This window comes from Scardinius erythrophthalmus (genome assembly GCF_964197995.2).
Source record: "Scardinius erythrophthalmus genome assembly, chromosome: 21".
In the NCBI taxonomy this organism is placed as follows: Eukaryota; Metazoa; Chordata; class Actinopteri; order Cypriniformes; family Leuciscidae; genus Scardinius; species Scardinius erythrophthalmus.
In genome coordinates, this window is record NC_138241.1 from 30,283,011 (window position 1) to 30,300,444 (window position 17,434).

Below are 17,434 nucleotides of genomic sequence, written 5' to 3' on the forward strand. Positions count from 1 at the left end.
GTATTTAAAACAGACTGATCTTTTTTGAACACTAATCTGAGTCACCAATTTCCCAACATTTTTTTTGTACATCAACATTTCAATGCCAGTGACATAAATTATTTTAATTCCTGATTCATAAACACATTTGACATGTGAAAAACAGCGTGCGTGATATCTATGTTCGGGCTTATTAGTGCTATGCTATATGATGGCAGAATGTTTTCAGATGCCTGTTGACAAGCTTTGGAAAGACAGAAATGGGTCAAATGGGACTTAGCATTAGCCAAACAAATCCGGGCCTAGAGGATTAGACAGGATGGTAGCATGTTTTATGCATTTACCTGATGAAACCGCACAGAACTATTAGCCACACAAAAGAACCAGCTTTTTAAAAATGTATTATTAAATTCAGACACCTTATTATTTATATTAAGCATGCTGAATCTATAACTCATTTAGTCTTGTTCATGACTGGGAATTGAATTCTCAGTCTTTGAGAATACTTACATAACCATAATTTAACAAATAACCCTTTTATTGGTTTTGATATTTCACAGAAGTAAAAAACAGTAATACTGTGAAATAATAGTTTTTTATTTTAGTATACTTTAAAATGTAATTTATTTCTGTGATGCAAAGCTGAATTTTCGTCAGGCATTATTACCCAGTCTTCGGTGTCACATGATTTTTTCAGAAATCATTCTAAAACTCTGATTTGATGCTCAGTTATTATCAATAAGAACCAGTTGCGCTGCTTAATATTTTTTTGGAACCTGTGATACTTTTTCAGTATTCATCAATGAATAAAAAGTTAAAAAGAACAGCATTTATTCAAAATGGAAATCATTTCTAACACTATAAATCTTTACATATAACATTTCTTTCTCTTTTAATCTATTCAGCTGTTCACATCTCTTTAGCAAGTTCCTCTGCTGCTGGAGTGTCATGGAAAGAGGAACCACGTTCCATTTAACAGCTTATGTAAGTCTGAAAACATTTCAAAAGCAGTAGTTTTCAAAGAGGGCTAACAAACGAAAGCATCGGGACTCAGTTGGAATAATAGATCTGATAAATAAAGAAAATGCATTCAATTATTTGTCATATAGCTGCAGGGCCTCATTAGAGGAATATAAGGAATGAATAAGGCCTCATTAAAGTGAAATTTAAAACAATCCACTAACACTTCCTCTGATCTAATGCTGACTCATTTTTTAGTTTCACCCATGAATGTTCTCTGTGATCTCATATGGCTTAGAATCGATTTAGATGTAGATGGTAAAATGCTCTGTTATAAAGTGCTCTGAGATGTGCGGAATTTGGGAACAGGCGACATTGTGTTCCCTCACTGATGAATTAATGGGCCTTGTTAGACATGGTCACACAAATGTCACTTGATCCACAGGCCTAGAAAGACACAAGTGGCTCTTTTGAGTCTTATCAAACACGGTCACGCCACTTCTATTAAAGCAGAACCATTAGAGACGTTAGAGGCAGGTCCTTGCCCATCCGAGTCCAAAAGGAAAATAACACCCAACTTAATGTCAGAGCACAACAACTGGTACCTACAGCTAAACAAATCGAACACACGACTGAATAGACATTTACAGCTGAGATGGTTAATGGGAGAGAATTATGAGTTTTCAAGGCTGAAATGTTTGCACACTGAAATTCATTTCATATCTGCTCTGACTGAATGGGTAAATTTGTCTGTTTGTGTGCACAGAGACAGTCTGTTTGAAGCATCTAGACCCAAGAGAAGAATGAATATGAATGAGAAGGAGGGAGGAGTATCGGAGGGGGGGCTAAATGTCACCCTCACCATCCGCCTGCTAATGCATGGAAAGGTAAGACACATCTCCAATCCTCACAGAGCTGTACTTGTTTGCTTTCAGCCTTGTGTTTTGCAAGCGCATCCAGTCAAGCAATAAATACAGTACCTGAGAAAGATTTAGAATTGTATAGGTGACATTTCAGATTACAGATCGTCTATATAATTGATTCTAAAATGTTATTTTAGACGACATATTCTGAAATAGTGTGGGCAGCATAAAGTGGCATTTACACAATCATCTTTTCTTATGAAAAGAAATTAAGTCACAATATTCCTGCTTATGAACATCTCTGCTTATCTTCATTGCCTGTTAAAGGTTTGGAATAATTGCTATTTTTGAATGCTTTTGAAAGAAGTCTTCAAAAATTCAGCAAAACAGTAATATGACAATTTAAAATAACTTTATTCTATTTTAGTGATGGCAAAGCTGAACTGTCAGTAGTGCTCAAGAAATGTTTCTTATTATTATCAATGTTAAAAAAACAGTTTTTGCTGCTTACTATTTTGATATTCCTTAATTCCATTCAAAAGTTCGGGTTATACTTTTTTTTTTTAAAGAAATTAATATTTTTATTCAGCAAGGACGCTGTCACGATCTGCTGTTTTTTCTGTTTGAGTTTCAAGGGCTTTTAGTTTGCTATCGTCATTTCCTGTGTTTCCTTAATGTTTCTTCTGTTGTCATGGTTGCTCATTCAATGATTACACACACCTGTTTCAGCAGAGATTCAGTATAAACTTAAAAATGCTGCCGTCTGAGGATGTATTCCAAGGTAGGAAGGCATCAAGGCACAGATAACTTCATCTGATGATGTCATTTCTAGTGAGAAATTACTGTAGTAATGCAATATTTGTTTAATTTTCACCAAAGCTCGCTCTATTTTGCTGTAGATCATTAAACCGTTTCGTAAGGTACCTTTGTGCGCAAATGCCATAGCACACTGTTACGTTTACTCTTCGTGTTCTCTAATCTAATCTGGTTTAATCCTTTGTTTTATTTAATAAAGTTACGCTGCATTTAGATCTGCTGCCCGTAATCTCGTCTTCTTCCTCAGCCCAGTCGTGACACGAATTAAACTGATCAAAAGTGACAGTAAAGACATTTATAATGTTACGAAATACTGCTACAAAAGATACTATTCTTTTGAACTTTCAAAGAATCCTGAGAAAATGATCAGTTTCCACAAAAAAATATTAAGCAACTGTTTTCATCATTGATAATAATAAGAAATGTTTCTTGAGCGACACATTTCTGAAAGATCATGTGACACTGAAGACTGGAGTAATGATGCTAAAAATTCAGCTTTATTAAGAGCAGGCGCGCTCAACTCGCAAAAATTCAGCTTTGCCATCATAGGAATAAATCACATTTTAAAATATATTCAAATAGAAAACAGTAATTATAGTTTACAATATTACTGTTTTTACTGTATTTTTTATCAGTATATGCATCCTTGGTGAGCATAATAAACTTATTTCAAAAACATTAAAAAAAACTTATTTTTTCCAAACTTTTGATAGTATATATAGTGTAGAATATGAAAACCCTTTAAGAAGACAGATGACACACCATTATGCAGTAGTTCTACAGTTTACCATGCAATCATTTAGATTAACCATGTTTTTTATTTGTTTGTTTCGTGTGTGTTTCTAGGAAGTTGGAAGTATCATTGGAAAGGTAAACAATTTACAGTCTCAAAGAACGGTTCTTATTGTGTTTAATATGGCTTACACTCTAATCTTAATATACACATTCTGACATAATTAATTTGTTTAATATTCAGATAGTCTTTTAAAATGATTTTTCCCTTGTTTGGTTTTTAGAAAGGAGAGACTGTCAAAAAAATGAGAGAGGAGGTAAGTGCTTCATTGATCTTCATGATTAAATAAGACTGATCTTTTTTAATTTATTCTTGAATATCAAAACCTAATTTTATATTTTGCATATTAAAGTGCTGCATAAAGACAGTGCTGGGTAGTAACTTGTTACATATAATCTGGATTACACAATCAGATTCCAAAAATTACTATTATTACTATACACTATAATTATTTAGTACTTATAATTAGATTATAATACTCGTAATCAGACTACAGTTACTTTTTACTGATTACATAATTACGTATTATTAACACAATGGCAGTGATTACATAATTAAATATTCACACAATGGCAGTAAATCATTCATAATATTGATTCTCCATTCATAATTTATCTTCTTCTCATGTTTTAAATGGTCCTTTCTAAAAAAGAACATACATTCAGAAAGTCTTCTAGTTGTGTGTAATTGCACAGAGAGACCAGCCACTAGTCAGGTATAATTACACGGAAAATTGAGAGGCCACAAAGCATATCGACATTGCATATCAAATCAACTCCTGACAAACACATTAATTATCATTTTAATTATTACTCAGCAAGTCATTTAACCATGTATTGCCATATCTTTGGAATGCATTTTTCTTTCAAACACATTGTTAATATAATTTTGATTATTTTAAAATTAATTATTTTACATTTTTATGATTTATTTAACTTAGCTTTTCATTAAATTCAGGAACCCCCTGCAGTTCCTTCACAAACCCCAGTCTGGGAAACCCTGACTAATGTAATGTTTAATGCAATTCATGTTGTTGATAAAGAATGGATTATATTTTCTTTCTCTTCTCTTCGTTTTTATATCAATATGGCACATATTATCCTATTCAATTCACTGTGATAAATGAGTTAGGTCAAAAGTAATGTAAAAGTAATCCAAAAGTAGTCAGATTACATTACCTAAAATGTGTAACGTAATAGATTACGTTACTAACTACTATTTTGTCATGTAATTTTGAATCAGTAACGAACTACAATTTGTTAGTAATCTACCCAGCACTGCCTATGGACTATTGCTTTGAAATGACATGCAGTTCACACTATTAATGCTGAATAGCTGTATAAAGATTAAAAGTAACTCATTTGGGTGGCCACATGTATTTCAAAAATTAGACGGCAGAAAAATGGGATAATTTTCAGTTTGAGCAAACTCATCTTATTATCTGCATGATATGGTATTTAACTGGGAGAGGGTGCAATTGTCAGCCCAGAGGCCAGATTGATCAATTAAATGTGATGCAGCACAAAAACTCTGCTTTTCTCTGTGGATTCAGAGTGGAGCCCGGATTAATATATCAGACGGTTCCAGTCCAGAGCGCATTGTCACCATCACTGGACCGTCTGAGGTCATCTTCAAAGCCTTCGCCATGATTGCAGAGAAGTTTGAGGAGGTAGGCGGATTTTTTCCAGAAGTAATGAGCCAATAATGCCATGGGTGATTTTATTCATTTAAGATTTTAGTATAGTGTAAAAATATCTATGTGGGCTTATTCCTAGCTACTATTTGCTATACTTTCCCATTCATTTTACAGAGGTGGTTGTACAACTGTTACAGTTAAATGATTACTGTAGATGTGAATGATATAGAAGTATTATGCAATTGAATCACAATTGTGTCAGATATTTAGATACTAACTTTAATAGTGTGATTTCCATAGTAATATGCCTGCAATGACCTGAATTATGAGTCAGTCACTTGCTTTATTTTCTCCATGTTGCACAGCACAACCAATTGTGTTCTGTAACACTATTACACAGGCTTTTAATTAAATGAATTAAAAGTAAATTAGGTCCCAGCCAAGGGGAACACTAATTACTGTAATACTGACTTACAACTATTTACGCTTTTGTCCCACAATGCAGCTTGATATGGTTATTTTTTACATTGCTACAGCACAGCAAATGCATCGATCTCATCTAAATGCAGCATTTTATTGTAAAAAAACGAATCTAGTAAAATCCTGTCAATACTTGGCTGTGTGTAGAGCTTTCATTTCAAACACTGTCAGCACCTATCCCTGAAAATTGTCTTATAAACTTGTTTTTATTAAAAAAAGGACACAATGACTTGACAGGAGCTGAACTGAGCTGATTTCTGATATATATATGATCTCTTTCAGGATATCCTGGCATCCATGATAAACAGCACCGTGACAAGCAGGCCTCCTGTGACACTGCGCCTCGTCTTCCCTGCCAGTCAGTGCGGTTCACTCATTGGCAAAGGAGGCTCGAAGATCAAAGAGATCCGAGAGGTAGAAATTCTAGCTAGAAGTTGAATTGTTTGCAAAGGCACAGGGTTTGTAATGCAGGTCACAGCGGCTCCCAGATGATGCACCGAATGATCCGTTAAACAATTAGTTTCCGTTGCCTCAGCGGCAGGCAGAAACACTTAACATCAGCATGATTGATTGTCCTCATCAAGACAGAACTTTTTATTCCTGAGCACAGGGGGCCGCTCGGCTCAGGCTTCCGCTAAATCCACGTTATGAGACGGCTGCACCCCTGAGCTGTAATTACCTAAACTCTTGAACTCCCTCACTTTTCCTCAAACTTATCTATTCATGGCTTTCGTTGATGGAAAACAAAGCGATCCATCTCACAAGCCCAACCATTTGTTGTCATTTAGCTGCTGAAATTGACATGAGGACAGTGGCTTTTGCTTGAAGGCTTTGTTTTTTTATTCGGCTGGTGGATCACATTGAATAAATATAGCTGTCCTCACTGCTGAGGGCTGTAAGGGGTGAACTGGCTGCTTTTATTCCCAGTTGCTATGAATGTCTAGGACAGGACGGCCCACCAAGGCCTAAATAGACTCACATTTATATACAGTATCCAAATAGCTTGACCTAAATAACTGGCCAGACGATAACAATGTCAGTCATGAGAATAGCTGTAATACCAAAAGGGACTGTAAAGCACACTTTTTTTGCAAGTGGCTTTGGAAAGCAATCAAAATTTGCAAACCTCCTCAATGCCGAGAACTTACATTATGAAAAATTATAATTGATCATTAGTAGTCCTATTGCAATTGTTTTAATATGTGCAATATGGACACTGTAGTTTAAAATGCTACTCACCAAACAAAATGAGAAATTCACTCAACCATATTCTCTCATCCATATCAACATCCCTATTACAAAAATATCTATATCACAACTCTCTGGAACAATCTAATGTGATTGGTTAATCGCATCATGATATTTTCTTAAAGTGTCTATGAAAATGCTGTATATTATCGACACTACTTTCTCTGGTATAACACTGCGGACTGTTTGAATATGCCTAGTATATAGTAGGCGTGTGTGGTAAAACAGTGTGTGGAATTAGTAATATACAGTATGTCATAAATCGTTCACAATTTTCACGGGCAAAAATCACGTAATTTCAATATAAATCCTTACGATTGTGAATTTCGCATGCAGGTGAAAATTTTCACCTGCATTTTTTTGGGATGGGTCCAAGTCGTTCACATGGATTCACTGCGTTTACCAAAAGAAAGCTTCTTGGTTATAAAGTGACTTCAATTGACCTTTTTTGGCCACAAAATTTAGTAGAAATTAGGGTTGCACAACTACTGATTTCTGCTAGTCGATTTCTTATCAAAACAATACTCGAGTTACTCGACTACTCGTCGTTTATGCTACTGTATATGAAAAGACATGAAATAGCTAGATCTTATCAATAAACATTTATTAATTCATAGCCTAATGCAACAATTACATAAGTAAACTCTCAAAACATTATAATTATGACATTTCATTTTTAAATTTTATCGCATATCGCGTCTTTTCCGCGCTCAAGGTCGTTATTTCAAATAGGCGCGCGGCGAGCGCGCTCATAATGAAAGCAACGGACGTGGTGCGCTAGTTTGTCCAGGCGTGTTTTTCCTTCTCATCTCCAGAAATATATCTAGTAGTAAAGCTAATACAAGGGCTAGAAATAAATTAATCCTTTGCTGAATGATACTTCTTCGTCGTCATCATGTAGAGCGCAGTTTGGTTGCATAGCAATGACAGACGCCACGGGAGCGCTTGTAGGAGACAGCGGCACGGCCGCCGCGCTTTCCACACGTTTTTAGAAGCAATATGTGAACGGCCTCTTGCAGAGTTGGCCAAATTACAATATTTTTGTCATCCTTGATGAAATTTTTCCACACATCTGACGCGTGGTGTCTGTTGGTGACGTTCGCCATTTTTAATTCATTTATGTTTAATGGACGCTCGAGTAGTCGATTGTTTCCGACAGCGTCGACTAGTGGTTGAAGTAGTCGATCTATCGACTACTCGACTAGTCTATGCAAGCCCTGAAATGTACAATGTCACATGACAGTTACAATATACACTGTAAAAAAAGATTTTTCGAAGTTGTAAATAAAACGGACTATTGGAGTACATTTTACTAGAAAATACTATTTCAGTATTTCTACTTCATAGGTTATGTGTTACTTGCCATTTCTTTGTTATTATTTGTGAAATTTATTATATATGGAACATACTGTTCACTGAAGAAACTGTCGCAAAGTTCATTCCTCTTTAAATGTAGTAATGCAGTTTTGGATGCACAGCATCTCTCGTTTCATACAAACGCAACTGGTGCCATCTTGTAGTTGTGTCCAAATGACTTACTGTCCAACATTCCACACTTTCTTTTTCCGGTTAATTCATGCATTCTCCAGGTATCTAAAGTGCACCTTTTCTTTTTGGAATTTTCAGTGTGAACACACAACTCCCACTATTTATAATACAAAACCCAATGGAGTAGTCAAAATAACCACAAAAGATTTTCATTAGTAATGTTACTTTAATATCATTGCAGTGCTAGTTTTGTTGCTAGGCTGATTGTTTTATACATCGCACTGACATTTTTCTTATCAGAAGCTTAAAGATAACATATTGGAAGATTATAAATAATTATAACTTATTCCAATGGTGACCCAGATCCTGACCAGCATGTGTTGACCAGAAGTGTTGCTGTGTGTCAGAGCACAGGTGCCCAGGTCCAGGTCGCAGGAGACCTACTGCCTGACTCGACTGAGAGAGCCGTGACCATCTCAGGAACCCCCCACGCCATCACACAGTGTGTGAAACACATCTGCACCATCATGCTGGAGGTTTGTGAGCGTGCACGTGAAAGTGCATCCATCTTTTAATTGAAAATCTGTGCTATTATGCAAGATTTGCCTTGTGCCTAAATGTTATTTCAGAGGTGGGGGAATCTTTTCCAGGACTTTTTCACCTTCACACTTCATTTGCATTCGCTTTGAGCGCATGCACTAGCCTACATGTTAAATGTCCCTGCTTGCTTCATTAGTTCCCAGAATCCAACCTTGGATGCCTTTGTTTTGCAGGCTTTTCCCTGGCCCGTATTAACTTTGGGCTTTGAACAGTGAAATCCAGTGAGGCTTAACAGAGTTCTAGAAACATACTGACTAAACGCCTTTGCTTTCGTCCTGACTGTTTATCTCCCTTATTTAGTCGCCACCTAAAGGAGCCACCATTCCATACCGACCTAAACCCTCCGTGGGTGGCAGCCACACAGTGTTGTCGCAAACACATGCTGCGCCGGTGAGTTCTCCATCCATCAGAAACCAAAGAATCGAAACAACACTTCACATGCAGTAATGTTTCATAGTTCCCAGCAGTGCCAGTGGGACACTCTGAGTGTGGATATTTACACTAATTATTTTGCGACATCAGCTGGCAGAATAAATCTAACCCACAAGATGCAATCAGTAATACAGTCACCAATGGGGCCATTGGACCTTTCCAAGTGCTCTTGAACATGCAGATCAGACTGACTTTTAATCTCTAATTCAGATCTGTAGGTGTTTGAATTGGTAAGCTTGTGACTAATCTTTGTAAACACAGCTATATATAGCTGGACTAAACAATTCATTCATCAGTATTCTATTCTATTCAGATCTTGTGAAAAATACTAATTAATACTAACTCTGACCCTTTATTTTTGACATCTCCTCTTGGTATGTCATCCAAAGGGCTTCTGTTGTTCATTTGAGTGATCATGACATTTAGTTTGAGGTGAGGATTGCAAAGGCTAGTTGTCTGTATAATGAAAAATCATGTCAGCTACAAGCTCCATTTGTCTGGAGGATTAAAATGCTAAGAAGCAGTTAAGTTCTGTATTTTTTTAATTTATTTTTTTGCTATGTCTGGTGACAGCATGGGATGTTCATGTGATGCCCCCTTGTGGTTACATTAGGAAGAATTTAACATAGTTTAGTCATAATTCCACCTGGCACTCTTAAATATGTTAATGACATAAAAGTCTCACATGGACAGACTTTGACTTGTGGTGTAAAGTCTGGTCCACTTTGCAGCTTATTCTGGCCAAGAGCTGCCCACTGGAAAATGAACAAAGCAACCAACCACTGTTTGTTTTACGCATTATTTAGGGGTGAATTTATGTGAAATTTAGTCATTACAACTATTAAAAGGCATCTAAAAAAGTGAAAATATGGATCAGCAGTCTCCCCAAATGGTTATACAGAAACCTGTGTAGACTTGATGATCAAAACTTACTGATTATTTTACACAGCAAAACAGGTTTGCTTGTGGATAACTAATATACATACTACTAAGTGTCTCAAGATTTGAAGCCACTAACCTGGCAAACCATGGAAAATCCAATAATTAGTTATTTTAAGTGCTCAATATATCAACCTGTGAAACTTTTTAAGGCCAATTCACACTGTGCCAACTAACACAGACAATCACAAGATTACAGTACTTCTCAGGCATTTCACAACCCAACAAATGCCGATTCAACATGTTCAGTCGGCAAAAATGAGCGCCAACAGACGGCGACAGGGATAACGCACTGATCCAACAAAACCCGACAAAGTGTCTGTCGCATCTGTCGGTGCAGTGTGAACTGGTCTTTAAACACTATTTTATTTGAATTCTGATTTACACTTTTGATTTTCACAAAGGTTTTCTAGGTTTTTATTGAATTATGCATCACATAGACAGCAAGCGGTCCATGGGCATAGCATGTCAACTGTGACTAATGACCAAGGAGCAAATTGGCTGTTATTATTTGCACTAACCTAAATGTGTTATCTGTTTCACAGGCATTTGCTATTCCAGGACAGTTTGCCATTCCACCCCAAGACGTGAGTGTTAGTCCCACTGTCTGATCAGTATCATTCACAGCACTCTTCACAACATCACTGCAATGCCCGAGCCACATCCCACCCCTGACACAACCACATTTCTACCACTGCATTCCTCACACACACCTAAGTGCCAATATCCCGGTCCCTCTGGAGCCTCCACTACCTTCCTTCGAGCGAGGATATCAGAGGCATAAGGAACGAAGATGCTCTCTGTCTATGACCTTTTCTTTAATATCTTATCTAGCATCACTAAAATCGGTTACTCGGAAATCGGTTTCATATCCTTGGTTAAGACATAAGTAAACAATATGTGTTTAATGAAACACACTCACATATGAATTCTGTAATTACAATGGTTGCAAATCAGCACTGTATTGATAAAACCCTAAACAGTTACTATTTCCTAACTAGTTAGGGTTTGTTTTAAATCCCTAGAAGTAATCTTCTGCAATCAATTCAGGTCAAACTATTCACCATGCAAACTCAAGTTGCAATTGTGAGATATAAAGTCACAATGCGATACATAGTCAAATTGTGACATACAGTAAAGGTACAATTAAGAGACTTAAAGTCAATGCGAGATATACAATAAAGTTGCAGTTAATTAAAAAAAGTTGCAATTGTAAGATAGTCACATTGCGAGATATAATCACATTGTGAATTATAAAGATGCAATTGCAAGATTTCAAATCAATGCAAGATAAACAGTAAAGTTGCAGGTATGAAAAACAGTCACAATTGTAAGATAAAATTTCATATTGTGAGATATAATCACACTGTGATATAAAGTAGCAAGCAATTGTGAGGTATAAAGTCAATGTGAGATATACAGTAAAGTTGCAGGTATTTTTACTGAGGCACAAACCATAAAATACAGACTTCCAGATCATTGAGACTTTGTTTAGAAGATCATTTCAGGTGTGTTATATATTTTTAGTTTTGTAAAAATTATAATTTTTTATACATTTGATATTAATTTGACTTGTTTGGCAATAAAAATATAACCAACGGCGGTAACGTAATCATAATATTTGCATAACCAATTGTGATCGGTCTTCTTTTCTTTCATCTATTTGCAATCTGATTTGTGATTGGTCCTGAATGTATGTAACACATGTAACACTACCTCTAAACTGCAAAGCCGGTGTCACATTGTCTGTTGATTCTCACAGACAGCTGGCAGAAAAGCAGACGCGTGTCATGACGACTGCAGAGCCTAAACGTACCTCACACTTTAACACAATCCTTTTCCTACCTTGCAAACACTTGAATTCCCTTCAGGAAATGCAAATCAGGTTTTTCGATCACATTATTTGGAGGGGTGGACGGTAAGTCCAGAGGGGGACCTGATAACTAATCCAATTTTGAGACTTGATATGGGTGCTGTTCTGTCTGTAGATGTGAGTGTCCTCTGAAATAATTCCATTTTGATTGGCTAGTTCTAACCTCCCTTCCTGCCCCCGCAGTTGACCAAGCTTCACCAGTTGGCTATGCAGCATATCCCCCTTACCTCCCTTGGGCAGAGCAACCCCACCTTCCCTGGTACGTACCCAAAGCTCCCCAGGGAAGTCTGTCTCTCCCTTTGTCTGTCTCTCTGCCTGTCTTTCTCTCGATCTGTCTCTTTCCCTCTCCGCTCTTTCGTCTGTCATGTCTGACCACCGCATGTTCTACTTTTCCACTCTGAAGAAAATGAGGGCGAAGCCATTTTGTGGTAAGGCAAAAAAATATCATAACACTTCCAGCACAATGCCGCACATGCCGTGCCATGATACGACCACTAACCAGTCCTGATAGCTCTAGTTAGTCTGTGTTCGGACGCCAGCCGTCGATGGCTGCTTTGAGCTGTCAAAGGAATCTACGACAGCATCATGACGGCTATGTGATGCATATGTGTCACCCCTCTTTCTCCTTATATGTGAACTCATCATGAACATTTAACATTCTTCCCCCCTCATGTCACTCCATACCTCCACAATACCCCTGACCTGTTCAAACCGCCAGCATTTTCCTAAGCAAACCTGAAGCCCACTCTCACAGCAGCCCACATTTATCATGACAAACAGAGTCCACACATTGCAAGTGCCAGCCCATAATTACTACTATGGAAATAGGGAGTTGAAGAGAAACAGCCTCTCCATAGACGTTTCCGGTAATGTGCGCTTTCTGGAAAAGCTTTTATGGGTGTTTTTGAATCCCAGGCCAGCATGAATTTATCAGAAATTCATTCATGACTCATGTACATAAGCAGCATTAATGCTTTTATACATTGTGTAATTTTAATGTGATATTTTTCGATTGTATTTGAGCAGTCTCAGTGGCAGTGTAGCAATGTTAAAATAAAAATTTTCTAAATCAATTTTTTTGTCAGCCATTAGGTTGTCTTTTGCTTACCTTCCCATTTCCCTGCATAGGTCTGGAGGCCTCCTTTGCAACCAGTTCTCATGAGCTGAGCATACCCAACGATGTAAGTTATGTGATCTAGATTTAGGATCAAATAATACACTTAGCTTGAGGCATAATGTTTGTTGCAGTTCATGTTGCAGTTATCAATTGTTTGAATATCATTGCATTATCTAAAATATATGTGCAAATTATTAATATATAAATTATAAGATTTAATAATACAATTTTAAAGATTTAATAATGTTTTTGAAAGAAGTCTCTTATGCTCACCATGGCTGCATTTATTTGATTAAAAAAAATAATAATCATCATTTTAGTGTACTAAAATATTTCTCTTTACACCTTTTTTGGTGTTTTGCTTGAAAAGTCTGCTTGCCTTGTATATCTTACTTTAAAATGCAAGCCACTTGGTTTGATATTTTGTTTTTATTGGAAAAACATTCATTCGGTTGTAAGTGAATCTTAGGTTTTCAAATGGGGCCATTAAAATAAAAATGTATGCTTTACTATCATGCTGTCCCATGACACATTGTTACACTGATTAAAGTATCTGTTATTGTAGAATTTATTTAGTAAAATGCAAGGCATGCCATTTAGTACAGAAAAACAACTTCCATGTCCTAGAGGTTCACTATCAGCTTCCAGTCTTTTAATGTCCAGATGTTGTTTGCCCCTCACCCGTCTGTCTCTGTCTCTCAGCTCATAGGCTGCATCATTGGCAGACAGGGCAGTAAGATCAATGAGATTCGCCAGATGTCTGGTGCCCAGATCAAAATTGCCGGAGCCACAGACGGTTCGGCAGTGCGCCACGTCACCATAACAGGCTCTCCAGCCAACATCAGCGTGGCTCAGTACCTCATCAGTGCAAGGTGAGACCTTTTCCTCTCACAATTTGAACGGATAGCTCAGTCAAAATGAAATTCTGTTATCATTTACTCACCCTCATTTCATTCCAAATCCGTAAGCTGTTTTTTTTTCTTCTTCTGTGGAACACAAAAGAATTATTGAAGAATCTTCACTTTTCCATACTGTGACAGTTCAGAATGATTATGTCTAACAAACACAAAAAAAGACACACAAAAAAAACCCCAACTCATTATATAATTTTTTCTGAAGGAAATGAATACTTTTCAGCTAGGATGCATTACATTGACCAAAAGTGGCAGTAAATACATTTATAATGTTACAAAGCTTTCTAGTTCTTTTGAACTTTCTATGCATTAAAGAATCCTGAAAAAAGTATCATGGTTTCCATCACAATATTAAGCAGCACAACTGTTTTTAACATTGATAATAATAAGAAGAAATGTTTCTTGAGCAGCAAATCAGCAGAGAATGATTTCTGAAAGATCATGTGACACTGAAGCCTGGAGTAATGGCTGCTGAAAATTCAGCTTTAGAAATGTCAGGACCTCACTGTGCCTTATAAATTGTCCAAATGAGATGTATAGATCAAAAACTCCAATTAGGGACACTTCAAAAAAAGCCCAAACACTCTAACAATGAAGGGGAACCACCAATTGCAAAATAAAAGGACTGCTTTAATGAAGAAGTGACAAACGTTTCGGTCACATGTGACCTTTCCCAATGCCTATAGTTAACTAGGACTGAAACATTTGCCACTTTTTTCATTACAGCAGTGGTTTTATCTTGCAATTGGTGGTTCTCTTTCATTGTTAGAGCCTTTGGGCTATTTTGAAGTGTTTAACTAATTGAAAATTCAGCTTTGCCATCACAGGAATGAAACACATTTTATTTAATTATTTCATAGTATTACTGTTTTTACTGTATCTTTGATTAAATAAATGCAGCCTTGGTGAGTATACGAGACTTCCTTCAAAAATATTTGTAAAAATTTTTTACAGTAGTGTCTATTCCAAAACTTCTGAAGCCATTAGACAGCTCTGTGTGAAGTAAAACGTTATTCAATTAAACCCTTATTAAATCATTGTATTTAAAATCAAATAGCGTGGCTTTGAACGCATCACATCAGTTGTTTCTAATTAGTTTCATGACCTAATGCAGTAATGTCAAATGTAACGTCTGCCATCATATTTAATTTGAGAGCTACAGTGGAGGAGAAGAATAACAACTTAAATTTTGGCATTTTCCTCACATAAACTATATGATTCAGAAGACTTATAGGAATACACAGGAATATAGAGTACAGTATATCCTTTCATTGTGAATCTTGACAACCCAAGTCCCCATTCGCTTCATTATATGGTCAAAATAAGAGCAGCCAGTACATTCTACAACATTTCTCCTTTTGTGTTTGACAGAAGAAAGTAAGTCATGAGGGTGAGTAAACACAATGACAAAACGTACATTGGATGAACTATTCTTTTCCCGCAATCTATTTTACATAATGGTGTAATATGTAGGTTGTAGACAGCAGTCATGTGGTCTGTTTCATCTCACCCATTTGGCACTCCTTTATTAATTCTCATCCAGGCATGTTAAACCCTTATTATTATTCCTTCTTGTAACACATAACATTCCCTAAATTGATTATTCTTTTCTCTATTTCTCTCACCCCCGTCCCATGTCACTCTCTCCTCTTGTGTGCACCCGTAACCCCTCAATTAACCACACACTTGTCCTCACGTCCCTCCTTGTTTGCGTGGATCTGAATGTGTGTTTGCAGTTTAGAGATGGCTAAACTGAGCATCCAGGCTGCATCGTCCTCCTCTTCCAGCACACCTATCGACCTCAGCCTGGGCTTCTCCCAGTCCAGCTCCTCCGCCTCCACACCCTCTTCCATGGCCATGCTGGCTGCTCCCTCCTCTATTAATGTCCACTCCCCCTCGTCCATGTCCTCCCTCCCCAGTGCCCACTACGCATTGCCTGTTTCCAGCCTGTTTGGCATGAAAAGCGTCCCCCTGCTGGCAGTGCACGCGGCCGCCTCCGCAGGCCTCCCGGCCGGCCTCACCCCCTACACCGCAAAGATCCCAACCTCATCCGGCATCAAAAAATCTGATCGGCAGAAGTTTGCCCCATACTGAGCGGCTATGGTCTATTATCTCACCATTTATGTTGTATCTGTTTGTTATTCGTTCATTAATATTAAGTAGATTGAGAGTGTCTCTCACTGCCCCCTCTTTTTTTTTACATTTTCAAATATCTTTAATCTGTAATGTTGATGTTTGAGCAAAAGGTCTGCAAAGTCACTCCAAAAGGAGTTATTCTCCATATCAGTGCACACTGTTTTGGAACTACCTGAAAAGCCTTGATTGTAGTTTTGAACGTTCCTCCAGGAACAAACACATCTAAATATTCCTCATTTAAATAATTCCCACCCAAGCCATAGGCCTGGTTGAGTTGCGTTAGTAGTGTGTTGAAACTCGTGGTTATGGTAAGGGGCGTGACATTTCCTGAAACACACTCAAAGTGGTTGACCAATCGCAACACACGGGTTCAGTCAACCAATCAGAGCACATCGTGCTTTTCGGAAGGAGGGGCTTCATAGAGACAGGAACTAAACAGAGCGTTACTGATAGACTGGGAAATAAGGTGCTGCAACAATGTGAAATATTTGAAAAATAATGACTTTTTTGAACATTCAAGCATGAAAACAGAATCTAGTAGACCCCAAAAACAAAATCAAGACTTTGTAAAAGGGCATAATATAGCCTCTTTAATGTCTCTGTGCAATATTTCACAAACTAGGAATGGTGAGTGCATGACAAGATGAATCGCTCCTCATTTTGTCTTCCATTTTGTTTGCCTTTTCATTCTGAAGTTTTTGAGATATCCATCTCGCTCCATATAATTTATCTGACACTGCTCCTGTTGTTTATTTTTTTATTACATTTTTTTTAAGAAAAGCCAAAGCCAACAAGAACTTGATTTATTGGTACTATGCAGCTCACGGTGTTGTGCGTGTGTTTCTTAGATAAATATGTCTTAAAGCGATCTGAAATGTGCTGATTAGAATGGCTGTCATCATTGTTATTGTATCGCAATGGAATATACAAAGTAATTTAAAAGAGGGTGTGATGCTCTGCCTCTCATACTGATGATGTTATTCTGACTGTAACCTACTATAACATTGTCAAAACATACATCAATATACTTTTTTGTAAAAACCCTTTTTATTAACACTGCAGAGAAAATTACAGTAAAACAAAGGCACAGCAGGGCGTCAGAGGGGGGACAATGGGTCCTTTTAATACCATGGACCCCCTGATATGATTGAATTAATATA

At 37.2% G+C, this 17,434-nt stretch overlaps 1 protein-coding gene across 1 annotated transcript; it reads left to right on the forward strand.

The window, feature by feature from the left end:
• Positions 1-1,742: 1,742 nt before the first annotated feature.
• On the forward strand, positions 1,743-16,232 carry LOC308681608 (poly(rC)-binding protein 3; the record flags this gene model as incomplete). The annotated part of the gene is made up of 12 exons (XM_081350660.1): positions 1,743-1,826; positions 3,465-3,488; positions 3,635-3,667; positions 4,964-5,080; positions 5,810-5,941; positions 8,671-8,799; positions 9,164-9,253; positions 10,780-10,821; positions 12,291-12,366; positions 13,236-13,288; positions 13,927-14,096; positions 15,875-16,232. 12 exons carry the CDS (start codon positions 1,743-1,745, stop codon positions 16,230-16,232), a joined length of 1,308 nt encoding a protein of 435 aa, XP_081206786.1.
• Positions 16,233-17,434: the final 1,202 nt, after the last annotated feature.